This window comes from Syngnathus leptorhynchus, chromosome 7 (assembly GCF_054491065.1).
Source record: "Syngnathus leptorhynchus isolate UIUO chromosome 7, UIUO_Slep, whole genome shotgun sequence".
Classification (NCBI taxonomy): Eukaryota; Metazoa; Chordata; class Actinopteri; order Syngnathiformes; family Syngnathidae; genus Syngnathus; species Syngnathus leptorhynchus.
In genome coordinates, this window is record NC_141201.1 from 1511865 (window position 1) to 1532841 (window position 20977).

At 46.8% G+C, this 20977-nt stretch overlaps 1 protein-coding gene across 2 annotated transcripts; it reads left to right on the forward strand.

Moving 5' to 3' along the window:
- Positions 1-7: 7 nt before the first annotated feature.
- On the forward strand, positions 8-20644 carry gab2 (GRB2-associated binding protein 2). 2 transcript variants are annotated; one of them, XM_085917062.1, is made up of 10 exons: positions 8-407; positions 9549-9852; positions 15386-15614; positions 16774-17348; positions 17475-17572; positions 17654-17933; positions 18073-18163; positions 18242-18344; positions 18492-18614; positions 18689-20644. In XM_085917062.1, exons 1-10 carry the CDS (start codon positions 336-338, stop codon positions 18830-18832), a joined length of 2019 nt encoding a protein of 672 aa, XP_085773188.1. In that variant the 5' UTR covers positions 8-335; the 3' UTR covers positions 18833-20644. The 2 variants fall into 2 exon arrangements, with proteins under 2 accessions (XP_085773188.1, XP_085773189.1); XM_085917063.1 differs by having other exon boundaries at positions 15389-15614.
- Positions 20645-20977: the final 333 nt, after the last annotated feature.

Genomic DNA, 20977 nt, shown 5'->3' on the forward strand with positions numbered 1-20977 from the left:
GATGGCTGGCCATCCCTCTGCGAGCCGGCCGTGGGCGTGGTTGTCGAGTTACAAAACAAGCGTCCGCAACTGCCCCGTGACGCTGGTCCGCATCAGTCGAGTTTCTCCGCGGAGGAGCAGACCAGGTTCGTCCGATAACATCTACCCCACCAGGACCGCCAGACGCCCCCTCTCTGACTTTCTTCCCCCCCGGCTCTGGTTCTAATTATCCCGCCTTGGCTTGGATGGGGAAGAGTTGCACGCCGACCGGGGGCGTCCTGCGTGTGTAGCCAGCCGCCTGTTGGGAACGGACGGACGGACGACCGGACGGACGAACGGGGCTTGTTGTCGGCAAGATGAGCGGCGGGGAAGTCATCCTCCAAGGCTGGCTGAGGAAGTCGCCACCAGAGAGGAAACTGCGGAGATACGTGAGTGCTTCTTCCGAATAGTAGCCGGTACTCTATTAAAACGTGTCTTATACTATTTCATAAATTGACACCCTCGGGGAAACATTAAAAGGTGGTTGGAGGAGAGCAAATAGCACCGTAATCTGCTGGATTTATGTATATAGTACAAATAATGCTTAGCCTATGCTGCTGCATCGTTGGTTCTTAACCACCACTATGCCATGGCAGGTGTGTCACAGGAAATGATCAAATTTCACGTAATTGGTCCCCGAAAGATTGAACTATTGCAAATATTTAATCTTCATCTATCTACGCAAGCAACGTGACGGACAAAATGAGATGCTACTACTACTACTACTACTAGTAGTAGTAGTGGTGGTGTTTAGTAAGTCACAATCAATGTGTCACAGGAAATTACCCAGAAATGACCCAATATTGTATTTCTGCTAATATGGCTGTCACTGATGCATAGTGACAGACACAACAATGCAATGTTTTTCAGTTTTCTTTTAGATACAAGCCCTAATGAAGTACATCATTGACCCATTTATCCCCTTTTGTGATATTTTGATTTAGTGGTGTGTCATGAACATTTTCCAATCACAAAAGCTCGATCTTGTTTGGAAATGGTTGATATCATTCGATGTGATGCAGTCATTTAGTGTTTTGACCCCTCTGAGTGTATTTCGAGTGGTAGCAGGTGCATCCCCCAAAACATCTGGTCCACTTTACACGTCCCCGCAGGAATACCGAGACGCGCAATCAGTAGCTTTTTTTTGTTTTAGTGCTATAAACATGCAAATTTCACACAGACGGCCACCCAGATTGGAGTGGCGGGGGGAGGGAGCGCTCGGTCATATGACGTGTACGCGCCTGCAGCTGTCTACGTTCCCCACGAAATGCCTCTCGCACTCATCCAATCACCATGAGGTCACGTCTGATGCCAGTCGTTTCCATCTTGTCCGTGTCATCGCAACGGTCGGGGCTCTCTCCTTGAGTGGCCCGATAAAGCTCCCGTAAGCCCGGCCGGGAGTCGGGGCGGGGTCACCCGTGGAGCACGAGGCAGCCGCCACTCACATAATAGGATTTATCAAAGCATGAGCCAATCTATAAATACAGCTGTCGTTTGTTTACGCGAGGTGTTCGCTTCGGCTTTACTGTGATGTCATCCCCGCCGCGTGTATCATCATCTGGGAAAAGCATCGGAGAATGTCTTCTTCCACCATTGTCTTTGGCGTGTTTACACAGAGACCACCGCGGAGCAGCTGCTGCCGCGATTGTACTTAGGAAGAAGCTCTTCTGTCCAAACAAGAGCGAGGCGAGTGAGAATACAATCACATCTCCACTCCCATCCACATCTAATAAGACAGCGGTTCTCAACACGTGGCTCGGGCCCAAAAGTGGCTCGTGGAGCATTGCGGGTGGGTCTCAGGTCGTTAAGGTGTCCTCAGTTTAGGACAATGGTGACGTATCGAGGTTACCGATAGGACACGGGTAAATACTTTGGGTTTTGTGTACAAATACTCCATTACTGCCATATTTAATTTGTTCTATATTTCTGGCCTAGTATTTTCGCCACCTCGGCAGGGCGGGCGCACGGCATCCGTGTCATGAGATGTCCACAACAAGCAAACACGTGGACACAATCATCCAAGCGTTTGGAATTCCTTCCTCTTAAAGTCAAGAGCGGGGGAACAATCGGGACTATTTTACGCGCCGCGATTGCTGTCAGCTGACCGAGGTGACATTTGGGTCGTGGCGCACGGCCCCGTCGTTCTCTCCGCTAATCAATAAGCTATTTGGTCTGTCTGGAAATGTTTGCGCTCACTGGAAAGAATGCACCAAGTAAGTCCTTGTGATCTTTTATACGATAGGTTAGTGTACCAAAAACATTTTTGGTGGGTAACAATGAAGAGGAAAAAAACAGGGAGGTTTTCGAAAAAACACCCCGTCAAAAATCAAGCGGTCATTCATGAAATTGCGAGAGCTATCAGTAAACAATTGTCAGTTATGTCAGCGCTAACGGCAGTTTTTGTTCGATATGGACGCAGGATATCAAACAAATCATCTACCCTGATCTGAGTGGGACTTGTGGAATATTTTTCTCGTTTGTTTATGGAAAAAAACTAATTTGATATCACACATCATGAAAAGAGTTGACAAGCAATTGATTTGTTGCCGAAGCCTCGGCTTAAGCCAGTCTTTTTGCGCCACGCTGTCTCGGATAGCGCCGGAGGCCTTTCGTAGCATCGGAACGAGTGTTGTCTCATTTTCCCAACAATGGACAGGGTGTCCCAAGTTTAACCCCCCCCCCCCCCATCCAGCCGTCCATCCCACCCAACCGTGAAATCCTCCCTAATCCGGACACCGCCACAGTGTGTTAATCAGTTGCTTCTTGTTGAAATGTTGACTTTTGGGTTTTGTTTGGCGCCAGGGTTCCAAACTGAAGAGACAATATTTTCCTCAAGGACTAAGATCCTGAACACGTAAACCCTTGTAAACACGTGCGCTACACTTTTTAAGCACTGTCCTTATCTTGACATACAGTACAGAACGCAAAACGTTTAGCCTGACCTGCTAACTTAACGCGTAACAGCTAGCTAATGAAGCATAAACAAACAAGAGTCTGTTGTACACAGCAAATACTATTCCTCATTGTTGACTTGTTTGTGTTGTACCTGTCAGATTACAATGTGTGTGTGTAACTTCCCGGATCCTCAATTGGAGACCCGTTGGTTTTGAGGCTTTGTCTCGTGACAGGTGACGGAAGAGGTAAAAACAGGTCAGGCATGCAAATGGTATGCAAAGTCAACCGTTGCTTTGGGGGGGGGGCGGGGCCGAGGGAGGTCGACGTGTTTACGCGGGAGCGAGGCTCTCCGGGATGTTTCCTAATTGTTTACCAATGGGATTAACGCTCGGCGGCGGTGACTCACTCGTTCCACGGCGCACAAACGCTCCATGAGTCAGCAAACTATGCTGCCTCCCCCTTGCTTGAAATATCGTTGTCATCGGAGCAACTCAGGTTTGCTCATCAAGGTGCATAAATGTCATGTTGGGGAAACAAAAGTATATACACACCCCTGCAATCATTCAATTTGATATATTTTTTTGGGTCTGCGAATGTCTCACTACTTTTGTCCGAGCAGTTTCAACCGCATACCGAGAAAACGATAAGAACAGGCACAGCAAGCTTCTTCTATGTGGTGACCTCATGTTTTCGTCATCACGCGTTGCTAGGCAGAGCTCAGAGCATTCGTGTGCGAATGTATTTTTTTTTTTTGTGTGATGACCAACGTAAAAATTGCCATGCCTTAGGCATTCTATTTTCCTCTCTTTCATTTACCTGACGTAGTTAGTCAGTTAGTCAGCCGGGAGCTGCTGTGTACACTGTAAATATGAATCACGTCAGTCTGCGAATACCACATGAATCATTCGAGTGACATCGCGTAAACACTCCAAATCCTGTTCCCACGTCAAGATGAAAAAGAAAGGGGGGAAAAAAAAAAAAAAAAAAAACGCCTTCCCACCTGTCCGTTGCTCAAACGTGTCTGTTCACATACGCTGAAGAATTGCTACATTCCAGACTGATGCTATCGGGATAGCTCTCCTGCCCTCGTGCAAGGGAAGAAGGCGCAGAGCTGTTTGCCGCTCATGCCAGCGAGGATGCTGTTTTGCACGTGGGGGGGGGGCTGCTCTGGGAAGTCCTTGCCCTCAGAGGTCAGGCGGGAGCGCTTCGTCGTTTCCTGCTTTGACATTTGCCTTCTTCCATTTTTATTGGCAGGCAGTTGGATTCTGATGAGGGCTTTATATTTGGATTTTGAAATGTGTCTTACTTGGGATGTTAGTATTTATTTATTTATTTGATTAATTGTATTTCCTAAAACAAATCCAATAATCACTCCGTGTTGTGGCGGCTGTTTGCTAGCGCTAGCTTGTTTTGGGTGCATACAAAACAACGGCAGATGTTCCCTCAGACTGTGAAGGGATATTTTGCCATTTCTTTCTTCTCTCTGCCCTCTGGCGAAGAACACTCACAGGAGTCAATGTTTATCCAGGCAGCATCTCAACATGCGTTTCAATTCATAACAAGAAAAAAAAAAAAAATCACTATTTGAAATTCTTGTAAAGACCAGCCAGTTTAACTACGTCAGCGGGTCAATGGAATGACAGTCATATGATAACGGAAGCCAGTAGCACGACAGAACCGCTAGATGACGTCTATGTGGACTGGCTCAGACCAACAGAAGGCACGTTTGTACGCAAAAACTCAAGACCCACTTTTGTCTGCAGAGCCGCAGGCCGCGCTTGACTCGTTCAAAAGTGCAATTTCACTGCTAATAAGCAGCACACTTGAGCCTTTAAAAGTTGTTTTTAAGAGCTGCCGTGAAGATACCGTCCACACTTAGAGGAGCAAAACCACAGAGGAATTCTTGAAGGTAGCATCAAAGGAAGATGATGTTTTGGAAGGCTAGCAGAGCCAAAATGGCTAGTTTAGCTCATCCTAGCTAGGTTAGCTAAATGGATTGCGGTATTGATTTTGACGAATGAAGCCACTATAGATGAATGGCTGACGTGACTGTGATGGACATCCGACGTCCGTCCGCTCTTTGTTTTGTTTGAGATACCTGCTCGGACGGTACTGGAGAAGAACCAGAGACGCGAGGCATCCGTTGGCGCCGTCTGCTTAACGTCTCTCACGACACCAGCTTGTGTAAACTGTGCGACTTCCCCGCTCGTGTTTGGTTTGAGCTCGCTGGCTGTTGTGTAAACTGATGAGTAGGTTCAAGCAAAGGGAGCTCCATTAGGGACCAGCGGGACGGCACGGTCTATTTTACATTCTGCTACATATTTGAGCACACATCATGAAAGTTGACACATCATTTGATTTTATGTGCCACATAAAATGATGTGTGATTTATTTATTGATTTTTTTTCCCCGCCCTATGATGCCACAGATCATGTTGAAGTGTCATCTCGACTAAAACGTTAAGGAAGCTCTAAGTTTAGCTCGGGTCGTTAGTGGAAGATATCAAGGATCTTTGTTGGATGCGTACATTTTTGTCCTACTGAGTGGTTATTAAAAAGTCCAAGCTAATAAATGTTGGCTATTCTATTACTGCTTGACGTTGCTATTTTGACATCAAATCACATGACAGCCATTCAGTTTTTTAGATGTATTTGATATTTTTTGGGGGTCATAGTTGGTTTGAAACTTTTTTTTTTAATAGGTTTGTAAACATTGTAGTGCAAGGTGTTCCCTATTTGCAATAGTCCCCACTTCACATCAGCCAGGCCCACTGATGACATCAGAGGCGCTTGTGTCCGAAACAATTATGGCGGGGTGTGTCTGTTGTAGTAGCGTGCGTGCATGCGTGTGCAAATGTGTGCGTGTGTGTGTGTGCCACTAGTGTGGCAAACTGTTTCAACAAATGAGCTGATACGCGTCACTCATCGTGTTTTCAAACGTGCATGAGCAAACATCCAAACCAAACACGTTGTACAATAGGAGGACACGGGGGTTGGGGTTGGGGGGGGGACTCATAACCTGCAGCGAGCGCACACACACACTCACGCAACACACACACACACAGCTGCACAAACACCAGAACCCGTCGGTGCACTCCATCTCGTTTATTTCCAGCCCCGATGTATTACCACGTCAGGTTTTGGATTTGGGCCGAACGCTGGCTCGCAACCCCCCCCCCCCCGAGTCTTGTTTGACCGGAGTGCTAAAACTCCAAGATATTGCTAGCAGACTACAGCAATCTGGCAGCGTGCGTGGGCTGCATCATCACAGCTTCGCTCCTCTACAAGAACAACGCGTGTGACTTTTTGTTTCTCCGGCCTTCTGCTCTGTGCAAACCAACAAGCGCGTCGGCGCATTATTGTTTTTAAAAAAAAAAAATGACATAAAGGCTGCCTTGTTTGTTGGGCCGGGACGACGCAGATAGCAACAATCGCCGTCGTCATCAGCGGCGGTCACACGCAACGCAGCCCGCATTCCAAGGGCACAGAGAAGATTCTCTTAACTCTTGCCGGGTTCTTGTCTCCCTTAAGGAGGACCGAGGCAGTGACTGGCGCTACTTGAAGAGAACTTGCCATGCGTCACATCAATTATTGTGTGTTGAAACGGGGTCACGGCCCTCGTAAATCTTCTCAATCAGGCGCTGAAGCGCAGTCGGGCGCAGAAAAACGTCTTCGATATTAATCGTTCGATTGATTCGGACTCAAATGTCAGAACGTAATCATGCCGAGTCGTTCTCGGGCAAGGCTTTGCGCTGTGTCATTTTGTTTATGAAATGTTCTTGAAAAGTTAAAGAATGAGTTCAGCTGAAAACAAATTGTTTTGTTACATTTTTTTTAAGCAGATATAATCTACTGGATGCTGATGATTCTTTTTCCACTTGATGGGAGAAAAAAAAAATGGAGGAAGTGCAGCACAGCATTGAGTGCAGCTAGTTAGCCATTTAGCATCTGGGATTCATTTCTTCATGCCAGGGTAGAAATTCTATCGATTTCTGAGGGAATCTGAGCTCAGTGTGGAGTTAGTTGAAGTCAAAGTTGAAGTCGGATAAGGTCCAATTTCAATCTGCTCTCATTTTCATAGGTATCATTTCCAAGTTAAAAAAAAACCAACTCAACCCAACTCTGTTGTTTTTCACTTGGAAGCAATTATCTGTCAGTCCTTTGCATTACTTCTCGGTAAGAGGAGGAACGCTTGACTTTAAAAAACATCTGTGGCCTTTGCTGAGACACGTATTACTGTTTCCAATTTCAAGATTACTAATTCAAGACTTCCTCTTTAAGTATTTTTGCCACCTCTGGACGGATATGAGCTAAGGTGGCTATGAGAACTGAAGCTTAAGATGGAAAAAAAACTACCACCAAGCTAATACTCATAATAATCCAAATAATGTGCGCAATAATGATGATCAGGATGTGAAAGATTGATTTTCTTTTTTTTTCTTGGCAAGCCGCCGTCGTGTGTCTCCCGGAAACTTGCATGGTGCGTGTATTATTTCAGCAAAGTATTTGCGGCCATTGTTTATCTTCCCACAATACACGTCTGCTAAAAATAGACAAACACGCCCGCTTATCGACAAACGGACTTTGTTGCTATTTCGGACAGCCAGAGATGGGTGTTTTCGTTTATCAGCCTCACCGAGATGCAGCCCAGTTGGTAACCAGGCCAGCGTGTCTTCGCCGAGCCGTGTCGTCGCCTGAAGGCGGTGGGGAGGATCAGACGGGTTCCGGGCTGGGGGGGGGGGCTCGCGTGTGGGAGAGACGGGGGAGGTTAGCCTAGTTGTGAAGCTGCGGGCCTCACTTCCCACAGTTCCACTGATCAATGGGCTCAGACGGGCCCGGCCGGGTCGCTGGGTTGGCTTGGCTGAGCTCACTCTATTGTGTGTGCGGCATTCTTTCATGAGTGACTTTTTATTGGGGAATTGTTTTCCGACGGGAGAGCGCATGAGAAAGTAGGACAAATAATCCGGGATACGATGGAGCCCTGCACTTTGTCAGTGGTTTCTGTTTTGAACCGGTTTCCCGTGGTGATCTCACGATATTGACTTTGATAAGGCCGGAGATGTCTCCAAGTTAATACGCCGGAGGAACGGAGCCAGGGCGTGCCGACCTCTTTCTCGCAAGAAGGACACTGCTCCAGAACTTAATTCAAAGACGGAACATTTGAAAGGAGATCTAGCCCGAGCTGCAGTCATTTTGCTTCTACTGTACTTGTCAAAGTGAAAGACTGAAACGAATTTGTGGGCCTCTCAAAAAATTGGCAAGTTCACATTTCTTAGGAAATAAGTTTTTATCGGTAACCCACGTCCGCTTCTTTTTTGAGTTCTCATGAACATCTCCCCGTGTGGAGAAGCGCCGGAACGCGCGTCACGGTCACGCTGACGCTTATCTTTGTTCGTTCTTCTGCTTCCCGGTCCGAGCGACGGGTGCATTCAAGCGTGCGGCAACGATATTAAGGTTACCCCCTCGAGGTTTCAAAGTTGAGCGGGAAGTGAACTCAAACTAGCCAAAAAAGCCTCACTGGACATTATATTAGGTACACTTTACTTTTTGAGTGACGTGATGGAAGGGGGGGGGGGGGGGGGGGCTGGAGTCAGCAGGAAAGCCCTCATGAACTGTGGTCAACAGGAAGCTCAACATCTCCATGACAGTCAAGTGTCTTTATTTGGCCTGAAAGCAGGATAGTCTTTATTTCTCCCGAGGAACATCTGTGACAAGACTTGTCACTGGGTTCTGCATTGTGTCAGTTTGGGGGGTGGGGCTAAAAGTGGGGGCCCCTTGCAGGATCCTGTGTGTCAGCAGACACGGCCTGGTGGAAGTGCATTGCTGGCGGATGTCCAAAATCCTCCACAAGCCCCCCCCATCACTTTGCTCTTCCTGGTTTATCTTCTTCCTCTTGCAAGACGCTATTCTTTGTCACCAAGGGCATTATGTAGAATGAGTTCCTTGACTCTTCCAAGCATTAGACCAACATTTGTTTTATTATTTTATAGTTTATTTTATTTTCAATTTTTTTTTAACCCAATCGGCTGATAAATAAATGATCAATTAGCTTATCCTTCCAATTGACATCGGCCTAAAAAAGTTATTACTCCATATTCTTAAAAATGAGATACAATAATGTAGAGTGCTATTATTTGAATTCAAATAAAATGACAATTTTTTTTTACGAGTTGCTTGTAACAAATTGATAGCGTTTCCATTTATTTCACTGGTGAAAGATGATTCAAGATAGGAATATTTCGAGTCTCATTCTTTGGATTGCGGTGCCGTCACGGCATTCAAAGCAACACTTGACTGTAAATAAACGTGCGGCGTGTGTGTCGTGTGTCTGCTGTGGTCGCCGGGGAAGTGGGGGGGGGGCACAACTGTCACGGCGGTGGAGCCCTGCCTGCTGTTTTTGAGCTGTGGAAGGGATATCAGCACAGGAAATACGTTGGCCTTGTGGGCGTAAACACCTGCCACACACAAAAAACACCCTTTTTTTTTTTTTTTTTTGAATGGTGTTGACAGCAAAAGTGTTTGACAGCACAAACAAAGTCCAGCTGCTGACTGTCTTGTGCTCAATGTGTGGCCATTTTTGTCAATTCCACTAGTGGTGGTAGTGCTGCGTCACCAAATGTTATCTCCCCCCGCCAGGCATGGAAGAAGCGCTGGTTCATTCTGCGCAGCGGGCGCATGAGCGGTGACCCCGACGTGCTGGAGTACTACAAGAACGACCACTCCAAGAAGCCCATCCGGGTCATCGACCTGCACTGCTGCGAGCAGGTGGACGCCGGCCTGACTTTCAAGAGGAAGGAGTTCCAGGACAGCTTCGTCTTCGACATCAAGACCTCGGACCGCACCTTCTACCTGGTGGCCGAGACCGAGGAGGAGATGAACAAGTGGGTGCGCGCCATTTGCCAGCTGTGCGGCTTCAACCAGTCCGACGACAACAACCACGGTAACGGGCCTTTTGCTTCCGCTGCCTTTTAGCGCCTTTATTGATTGATTGATTCATTCCTTTATCTATTTATTTGGACATATATTATACATATATTTATTTATCCATTTATTTATTTATACATGTATTTCTTTCTTTATACATTTACATGACATTGAAATACTTGTGTCTGGTACTTTGCATTTTAACGCCCGACTGATCAGTCAAGCGCCACTCGCAACCGTTTGTCGCCTGGCTCGACGGTTGATTGTGGTTTTCTGAAAAGGGCGTCAAATCAACTCGCTTGCTTTTAACTTACTTTAGTTGTGCAAGGAAAATTCAATGTCCAAACAAGTAAACATAGCAATTTTGAAGCGAAAAATTGGCTGGTTATCAGAAAGAGCTTGGTGGATTTTAATTTTAGTTTACACTCCAGCGCTAATCAGAAATGTACCCCCTTAAGCAAAAAAAAAATCGGAACATTGCGTGTTTTTTTGTTGCTCTTGACGTCTTCTGAATGTTAATGATGTATTTTTGCTATTCATATTAATTAGGCAGTTTCTCTTTGACCAGTGGAAAAGCACGCAAAGCAAGCGAAATGTCATGGCAGGTTGCGTTGTTGTGTCATTTGGGAGAAACTGTTTTCTGTCATTGCACATGCTTCAGTGAGTTCACTTGCGGTGGGAGGGGGGGGGGGCTTTTATTAGTGTACAATTTGACTCTCAAAGGTTTAAAACACCAAAAGTCATTTAAGGTGGAATTTGATCATGCTAGTAATTGCTTTAATCATGTTTATTAACTCGTTTGCTTCCTAAACAGGACGAGCAAACAGATAGTTTTGGCAGATTTTTTTTTTTTCTTTTTTCCGCAGCTGCAGCCAAAACACCAAACAGACAGGGGAAGTCCCTCTGTGAGCAAAAACAAACTGTGGCACAGGACCACAAAAAAAAATAAGTCAAGTCAGTTCATTCAAGACGAGCAGATGTTGCTTCACTGCTGCTGCTGCTGCTGCTGCTGCTGCTGTTGTTGTTGTTGTTGTTGTTGTTGTTGTCGTCGTGCACGACGCAGGATGTATGTCACCGTGAGACGGCGGCCGACGTGATGTCACGTTGGCCGATGATGAAGGAGGAGGTCGGCCACGCTCGCCGGTCGGTGCTCTCTGTGTGGGATGGCGAGGAAGAGTTGACTCAGTGGGGGGGAGGCATGACAACAAGTCATTGTTACGTAACTGGCTTTGTTCCTTAAATGCTGGCACACACAGCAAGAATCATGATGAGCTTTCATTTCTTTTTTTCGACACGTGTATTTGGTTTGGAAGCACTTTTGAGGAAATGTTTGTTTTGACTGTCATTTGTTTTCCGTGAAATATGACGCCGCTTTCAAGAAGCGCTGCGGTTTGTGGTGGAATAAGCACCCACTTTTAATAAGAATAATAACAAGCAAGTTCCGTGGAAGCTGCGTAGTCGGATTCAGATCAGGAATGTCAGTCAAATGGATTTGGGATCGGGGTTCCTCGAGGAAATGCTTACTTTTGTGACACAAAAGCATGATTTTGTACAGCAACAGATGAAGCAAAAATGATCTCAGATGTGGTGTTGCTCAGGGAAATGTTCTAGGTCCACTCTAGTTTTCTCCTCTGGGAATTCTCCTCACACTTTGGTCCATATAAGTAGAAGCAGCTCACTGTTTATCAACGGATCCTCCCCCAAGTAGCAAATGTTGCCATTGATTATTTTTTTTTTGAGCCGCTGGGAGGTCTGATGTGGCCATTGAGTATAAATGAACATTGCTGCCACCCACCCACCGCTGCGCTGCGCTTTGAAATGAGGCTGCAGATGCCGCCGAGTGGCCGAGCATCACCCAATTCGACGAGGGGAACGTGTTGCCCCCGTGTTATCAGACAGCGAAGCGGCTGGCTGCAAAGTGTTTCTCGGGGGGAAAGCACCTCCAGCACGTCCCCACTCACTCATCTAATGAAAGGCGCATCGTCTCGTCAATTCCCGTCTTTGTTCTGAGCGCCCTTACTCGTCTGAACATTTGACCAATTTTTTATTTATTTATTTATTTTTTTTACAGAACAGGCCGTTCCTTTGTTTTACATCAACTCCTCTTGATTTCATCCTATCCGTGTACAAAAATAGACTTTTCGACTTCAGCTGTTTTACGATTTTTAGACGATGATAAATGGCTGGAAAGGAAGTTGAATTTAAAGGACCGTTCACCAAAGCGGCTATTATTTCCTTGACCCGTGCTTCACCCAAATATAAAGTATCATGGGAATGGCTAAAGTTGTTTTTGTGCAATCCCGCTCATAAACAAATGCCAGTGAGAACGTAACCTAATTTGGTATTAACTTGGCGGCCGCAGCCAGGAGGTCAAAAATAGCCGCAATTTATCAGTTCCGACTTGTGTCAAACGTGACACAAGGAGGATTGCGCAACACGCTTGGACATTTGGCCTTGCAGAGGAAGCTGCTGCTGCTGCTGCTGCTGTTGCACCTGTTGAAAAGGTTTTTTTTATTCTCCTTTAGTTAAAATGTGACTGCCGTTTGATTACATATGAACCTCCAAATAATTTAGTGTGCCCGTGTGTCGTCGTGTCAAGTCATGTGATAAAGTCGCCACGGCTGCTAAGCTTGGTCACGCGGTAGCAAAAACGCAACAAGGTCAAGGAATCACATCCAAGTTGCAAGCTTGACATGGCTCACATCAGCGCCCCCCCATGACCTCACACATTCCTCCTCCATGCCACTTGCGTGTGTGTAGGCGTGTGCTAACCTTGACGTCCCTCCTACAATTGGCTGCCACTCATTTGCCAAAGTGACAGCGGCCTTTTTTTCTTCCCTCCCTTCCGAGTGCAACCGGTTGTGAAAGCATAAAGGAAATTGCTCACCCACTCCTTTTTCTTTGAATTGCATACTGATCCTTATCTAGTAACCTTTTGTATAACATGCAATTATTATATATTTTGTTTTATGTATCAAGATGTCTTCCAGACTATTTCATGTTGGGGCATTTATTTTTGATGAATAATTGGTGCTAAAAATAAATCTGTCAGCGCATCTTTCTAGAAAGTTGGATGAATGAACTGATTACCAAGGTGTACTTGGATCATTATCTGCCTTTGACTGCCATCTCAAGCGTGATTGCAATTTGTGCAACATTGAGAAAATTCAAAGCCTCCCCAAATGCTTTCATTCACATCGCTGGAGTTAGCTTCTTTTTTTTTTTTTTTTCTCCTCCCTTCCTCTTCTATTTATACATCTCCTTTCAAATGAGATTATTTCACATCTTCCTCCAGTTCTGGAAGGAAATGAGCATCTCTGCGACAAAGACCTCGGTTGTCCTCGATGAACCAGCTGGCTTCTAATCGTGGCCTCCCGAGATCCAGCAACGACGCTCCATTAGATTACGTCCAAAGAGCAGATGAGCCAGTTAGCTGGTATACTGTATTACGGCGCATAATTGGGGAAAAATAGCTTGTGAACTTGGGCACTCGCTGACCCACCCATGTGTTGTTTCCCCCCACCCAGCTTTCAAAAGAAAAATCTCATGGCAATATAGGTACAGCATTAAATTTTTCATTTTATTTTTTTTTCATTACTCTTTACCCTTATGTACAACTCTACCAATTTGTAAAAATAGATGCTTATATTTTGTTGTAAAAGGTAAACGGTGTAAAATCTTGCCGCATGCATTGAATGGGGGAAAATAGCGCTACCTAGTGGTCAAACGTGAATATTTTCATCCTAAATCCCTGCGGGATCGTTTTCAGTTGTTTTTCATGTTTTGTTCAGCTGATTTGTGACACAAAGCCATCTAAGCAAAACGTTGAAGATTTTTGCATTTGATTTGGGTCTTCTACTTGTTGAGCTTTTTTTTTCTCAAAGGTAGTCGATGGAATGGCTTCCCAGCCTCGGCATCCATCACCAAACCCATTAGCCTCAAGCATGAAGCAAAAAAAACAGGAATTAGACCAGAGATGAATTTCATCTCTCTCTCACTCTCCTCCATGCACTGAATCAGGCAGCCAGGCAGGGCAGGGCGCCCATGAGCGAGGGAGGGAGGGAGGGAGGGAAGTAGGGGTGGGGACTCTGATCAATATATCTCCCCATGTTAGTGCGCCTCCGACTCACGACGTTGCATGAAAGCTTTTTACAAAAGCTTTTTGCGGGGAGAGGAGGAGAGTAGAATCACTCACAACAATGGCGTAATTGAGGATCACTGCGCTGGGAGGCGGGGGGGGGGGGTTCCCTGCATGCATGATGGCTGCTGTCCACTGGCCTCCTCCACATCCGCCCTCAGAGTATCACCTTTTGGTCTGACTGGAATAAACACACACACACAGCATGTACAGCATGTGCGTGTGTGTCATCGTGACTCATGTGGAAGGTTGTAAAGGAGTAGCTTGACCTCTGAGACAGACGTCTTTGGGAAGGGAGGCTACTGTACAAGAAAAGCAAAGCAGAGTAGCGCCTCTTTGATATGTCTGACTCATCCAGCATCTTTGTGCGTGCACTATGTGTTATTTTTGGAGATGACAAAGAAATACCGGGCCTGCTTTTTTCCAACCCAAGCAGAAATGAAGAAGTCAAACCTCGGGTGGATGGATCAGCTTGCCACCCGCCCCGCTTTCTCCTGCTCTTTGTCGTTCTCCGCTTGCTTGGCCAAAGAGTCTATTCGCAGCGCTCTGATGTAGCCATCTCGCTTGTCGCACGGCAGGGGAGAAACCAGCGACCTTGTTGCCTACGCAGGATCGAAGCGGGCCTCAGATCATGACCCCCCCCGCCCCCGCCCCACCCACCGCCACCCAAACAAAAAAAGAAAAAAAAAATCAGGATGTTGTTGTGTTGTTGCCTCCCTTGGGGCGCATCCCTCGTGGTTATTGATCAGACCAAGGGCACGCAAAGCCTCAAAAGCAGAGCCTCCAATAAAACATAACACACTCTAACATGACACATAAATGTCACGCATCAGGCCGTGCCTCTTGCTAGCTGCTTCTTCTTTCACTCCAGAATGATGGATGGATGGATGGATGGATGGATGGAAAGGCTAATTGTGCGACTGCTAGCATGTGCACTAGCGTAACTGATAACTTCACGCCCTTCTCTTTTCATTCTTCTTCTTGATTCCTTGTCTTATTCTTACGACTGTTGTACTGACTCCGTTTTGTACAGTATAAATGAATATATTGTAATGAGCAGTACAAAAAAATGAAATGAGTGTACTGGTAAATAAATCATCACGTTCATCTACCAGAAATCAAAACAAAAATAGATTTTTCAGTTGTTTCAGGGCTGTCACAAACAAATCGACTATCCTGTCGATTATTACTCAACGAATCAACTGTTTGTAACAACGGGTGCGGCCATTGCAAATATGGTTTTACAATGATCAATTATAGTTTGGAGGCAAAACAAAATTCCGCCGACCAATATTTGTGATATGTCCTAAACCATCCCATCGTTAAGCCAATAGGATGGATTGAAAATCCAAAGATTTTGCCCAGGCCACCTCCAATGTCCCAATCAATAACGTGTCCCGTGTCCTCTCAGCAGATGTCCGGCTGCAGCATATGCCGCGTTCCGTCGGGGCAGATGTCTCGGCGGCCCCCCTGAGCGCCGTCGCTGGCAAGTTGTCGGCGCCCGTCCACTCCAGCCAGCCCGTCCTGTTCACCTTTGACGTGCCCGTGCGCCACTCGCACCTCAGCTCCCTGTCCAACAGCGCGCCGCAGGACTACCTCCTCCTGCACCAGTGCATGAGCAGGAAGACGGAGAGCGCGCGGTAAGGGTCGCACTTCCTGTTTTCCGGGTCAACGTACAGGCTCGCCGCCCTTCCTCCTCTCTGCTGCTGGAAACATCCGAGGATACAGCTTGTTTACAACTCATTTTCATCAATTCGCTCAAATGATCAAGCGGGCCAGCATCAGCGCTAATGTTGCTTGTTTATTGATTTCATTTAATGCGAATTAAATTAACAGTAAATGTTTGTTTAAGTCCTATTTGTTTGTGCACAGTGGCAAACCGGCCTGGACACAACCGTGTTAGCATCATTGCTAATATTGTTCATTTCAAGTTGATTTATTAAAGACATGGCCATTAACATTTGACAAAAAAAAAAACCAACACCACCAAACCAGTTAAAGCAACTGTTCTTTACTCTGCTTTAACTAGACGCAAATGCACATTTTCCCCTCGTCTTTCCCATCAGCGTGCGCCTGCCTCAGCTTCCAGAAGTTGAAAGTGTTTGTTAATAGCAACAAGAACAACAACAAGCCGCTGAGCAGCGGATGATCAATGAGGGCTAGGCTGCAATCCATCACTTTGCTATACGTTTGCCTCCCTCCCTCCCTCCCTCCAACCACCACCAACGCCAAAGGCACAGCAACCCTCTCCTCGGCGTAAATCTGCTGAGTCGCTGGAAATATAAAAGCCTGGCCATCCATTTGATCAGCTTTGCGCACAAAAGAAACCTTTTCTCAGTGAGTCATATGTCCCCATCACTGGCTGGCTGGCTGTATGATTTCATCGGTATCAAATCCTCCTCCCCCTCCCCCTGCCTTCATCACGTCAGACTGCAAAGCGTTTCGTCGATGTTAATCGTCTTTCAATGACGGATGACCTACGTGAAAATCGTTAACGTCGTGATTGAAGGTGACCCCGAGTCGGAATTAGCCGCTGCTCAAGGGCAAACAGAGGTGGATGTGTATAGTGTATTTATTTATTCATTCATTTATTTTTTATTTTATTTATTTGTAAAGCATCTCAGCAAGAAGCTTGTAAAACAGCCATAAATAAGTCATCACATTTCTACTTCAGCTTTTTGTTTTTTATGGTGGCTTTGTGGCACACTCTGCTGGACGCCAGTGCCACTACAAGATTTGAAAGTGTTGACTTGACCTCATTTGCACGTCGTCATCGATGTTTCTGTTTTGCTGTCGCAGGAGCGCCAGCTTCTCGCAGGCCACCAGAGGCAACGTGTTCCTGGGCAGCGACTCGGCCGTCCAAAAACTGTCGCACGGCTTCTCGCACTGCCTGAACGGGATGGGCGCTCAGCTGCACGGCTTCTACAGCCTCCCCAAGCCCGGCAAGCAGCAGCAGCTGCCGGCCGCGCCCGACGACTCCCCTCAGGAGGCCTGCTACGTGCTTCCCCGGAGCTACGAGGCCCACGGCGGCCCGTCCGAGCTGGACCTGGAGAACGAGGAGGTGTACTCCTTCCAGACTCCCTGCAACACCTTGGCCACCGAACGGCCCACCGACAACTACGACCTCCCGACGCCGCCCGGATCCTTCTACCAAATACCGCGGACGTTTGATAAGAACCACAACTCGCTGACGCCCTCCAGCTCCGAGTCGTCGTGCGCCGCGCCCCCGCCCAGGCCGCCCAAGCCCGGCTCGGACGGGCAATGGGGGAGTCCGCACTCGCTCGGGAGCCAGAACGGCGACGCTTCGGCCGTCGTGTCGGTCATCCCCAGAAGGAATACGCTGCCCGCTGTGGAGAACATCAGATTGCACAGAGGTAGCTTCACCTTTCAACCTTACCATTCAGCCTGTGCTTTAGCACCATCTTGTGGCATCTTAGTGTATTTAAAAAGAAAAGAACCAATAGGGGGAGAGTCACTGCACTTTGTTGTTCTGTTCTCAGGCTCTTCGTTTGAAACGAGCAGCCATCAGCGTCCCATCCATTTCAACAACTCGGGCCAGTCGGTGGAGTCGGTTAACGACGGCTTTAGCTCCTACCTGGTAAAATTCTTCAAAAAAAAAAAAAGAAAAATCAGAGTATTTCCTGCAGCAGTCTCATATTCAACCTGTAACCGACTCCAGAGGACCAGAACCCCCCTGACCCGCTCAGACAGCGGCACCTCGGACGACAACTACGTGCCCATGAATCCCGGCTCGTCGCCGCTGAGCGCCGCCCGGGCCGACAGTCCCAAGAACGTGTACATCCCCATGAGCCCCGGGCCGCACCACTTTGACTTCCCGGGCTTCTCGGCCACGCTGCCCGCCCGCAAGGGCAGCGCCGCTTCGCTGTGCCAGCGGCCCGGCCGCCTCAGTGACGTCACGCCGCCGCCCATCAATCGCAACCTCAAGCCCAACAGGAAGTGTGAGTGGCCTCGACCAAGAGCTTTCGGTCTTGTCTGAATCGAGCAAATGATTTTCGAAAGCAATTTCCCAGCGACAATTTGAAATGGTTGAAATGGTGCGGGGCCAGCTGGAAATTGCGCGCCTTTTGTTTTCCGCAGCCAAGCCGACACCTCTGGACCTGAAGAACAACAGCTTCATTGACGAGCTGCCGTTTAAGAGCCCGGTCACCATGTCCTGGACACGGCCCATGTGAGTCGCATTTAAGTGTCGCAAACACACGCCAATGCGACACAAGCAAATATTGACACGGAATGGCTTTGACCACAGGCCCGCCATGAACTCCATGTCCTCGCAGCGTTGTCGCCCCATCTCCACGCAAAGCATCACCAGCACAGACTCTGCGGACAGCGAAGAGAACTACGTGGCTATGGTGAGTGCCCCCCCCAGGGGGCGGGATTAAACCAGGAAGTCGCATGACAGAACGATGACGTCGAATTTGCACATTGACAATTTTCAAACTTGTGACAAAAAATATATCATGTATGTTATGATGTAATGATTTCCCCCCCCCCAACAGCAAAACCCAGCATCTACCTCGCCGGCTGTGAGCTGCACCAGCAGTCCGGCCCTTCGCAAGAGCGGCAATGTGGACTATCTGGCGCTCGACTTCCAGCCCGGCTCGCCCTGCGCACACAGAAAGGTAAAGTCATCGTTGCCTTTGCTTGTGCTTCTGTGTGTATGTTTTATATGCCGTTATTTATTGTCGCTCGGCAGCCATCGACGTCGTCGGTGACGTCTGACGAGAAGGTGGACTACGTGCTGGTGGACAAGGAGAAGACTCAGGCGCTGCAGAACACTATGCAGGAGTGGACCGACGTGCGCCAGTCTGCTGAGCCCGCCAAGGGGGTCAAGTCTTGACACTGAGTACATGTGACCAGTAGAGAGCGCTCTTTGACTGTTAGGACCACAATGAAGCCATAATTTAGGGTATCCTATGACTGTCCTCTCACTACTTCAATGGACCAATGATCAGCCCACTCAGCGATTTTTTTCAGAGCTGCCCCTGCTAGAATCAACAGGTAATACGGATCATAGATAATAGGCAAGTTTACACTTTTCACACTCTTTATGAAATGAGCCCGTTTTGAGGGGGTTCTCCTGTCTCACGCTCATCCCGCCCGCCGTCCAAAAGTGGAGGATCTTGGCCACGGCCCCAGCCGCCAAGCCACGAGCAGAGAAACTTTGTGTTGTCACAAATGGGCAAAATTGACCAACTTGGTTGTTGGATTTCACACTTCATGTGTGGGAAGTTGTAGAGACGCCACTAGTTATGTACGCAAAATTCTAAAAAAAAAAAAAAAAACACTTTCCCATTATATGGCTCATTTAATTCCGACTTCCACGAGGAGGAATGATTCTTGAAGACTTTGAAAAGAAAATCCAACATCTCGGATTGTGACTTGGAGCCCGAACAGTGTCGCGTGACTGATTAAAAGACTCTAGTTCTGAGATCTTCAGGGTTCCTCTGTGAACGATTTTGTGGGTGACCTCAGTTTGCATTTGAAGCTCGGAGCGAATGGCATCTCAGTTGCTGCACGTAAACTGACCTTACCAAGATGGCCGCTGCCCCGCCATACAATTTAGCCATACTGACAAAGGAAGAAAATGGTCGGCCACTCTACGAGTCATGGCGTCCGTCTGTTGGTTTGACTTGCCTTATTCGTATAGTATTTGATTTGCCTTTGATTGGTCTTTTTGCCGCCTTCAGGGACAAGTCCAAGTGTTTGATTCTCACTGGAGGCCACTTTGCGAGCGCTTCACTTGCCTTTTCATGATTTTTCTACCATTTTTACTATTTTTTACATTTTTTTAATATGTTGTGTTTCTTTTGAAATCTCCCAAGCAAGCATATTGTATGAAGTAGTTTTAATGACACGATGTGATTGAAGTCATCATTTTATGAAAATTAGGTGATATTTTTATTTCCAAGAGAATTAATTTTTCCCATTCCATTTGATTGTTTCTTGTTTTTAACGATGAAAAAGCAGGCAAGAGAGCAATTTGCATGAGCAGAGCGAGCATAAGTGAAAAAAAACAACAGACTGAAGGAAAACGAAATGGCCGCTAATGATATTTTAGAATCCAGCAGAGAAGGCGTGCGTGCGTGCGTGTGTCGTGTTAGACTGTGATCGTGCTAGTGTGTGACATTATGATGATGGCGGGGTGGACCACGTACGTACTGTATTTGTAGACATGATGTTGAACCACTGGTATTGCTACTACTGTAAAAGCATTTGCTAGCCGTACGCGCGCGCGCGCGCGTGTGTGTATGTGCGTTTATGTGTGTGTTAATTTATTAATTTATTGTATGCCTACCCAAAGTCGAAAGGCATCTCCTTCTGCAACTGCCGGTCGCATTATTAGGTACACCTCTCCCATCGAAAAATACTTCTGATGCAAAACGTGGCGGTCAATTTATTGCAGTTCCACCGGCAAATAATAATAATAATAAAAAATAAAAAAAGAATTGCTAGGTGATTAAAACTGAGATGATGGATCTTTTAGAGTCTCACTCCTAACCGGTGCAGGTGTGCCTAATGAAGTGTCCAGCGAGTGCGCATGTCCCGATGGTGTGAAGCAATACGAGAGAAGAAGCCAGTGTGGTGCAGCTCATGGAAACTTTTCTTATTCCTGATGTATTATGGTCAACTGTGGATGTAGAATAAATTGACGAGTCAACAATTTGGTGCAAGATTTTTCTTTTCAACGTTCACCCACAGATGCACAAAGCACAACTCACTGTATTGACGTGTCCGTTAAAGTTACAGATGAGAACATTCCTAAAATTAATCATGCTCGTTTAGTCATCATAATTATCGCACACTGCTCACATATGATTGATAATATTCAAATTTGTGATCAATTCTTTGAATGAGCATAAAATGCACTTAAGCCTCGACACATGAACTTATTTGAACCTTGAATGCGCATGTGCAGTTATTTTTGCATTACTTGCAGTTCTCGAATATTGAAAATGGACACGTTCCCTTATGTGTGCGGCAG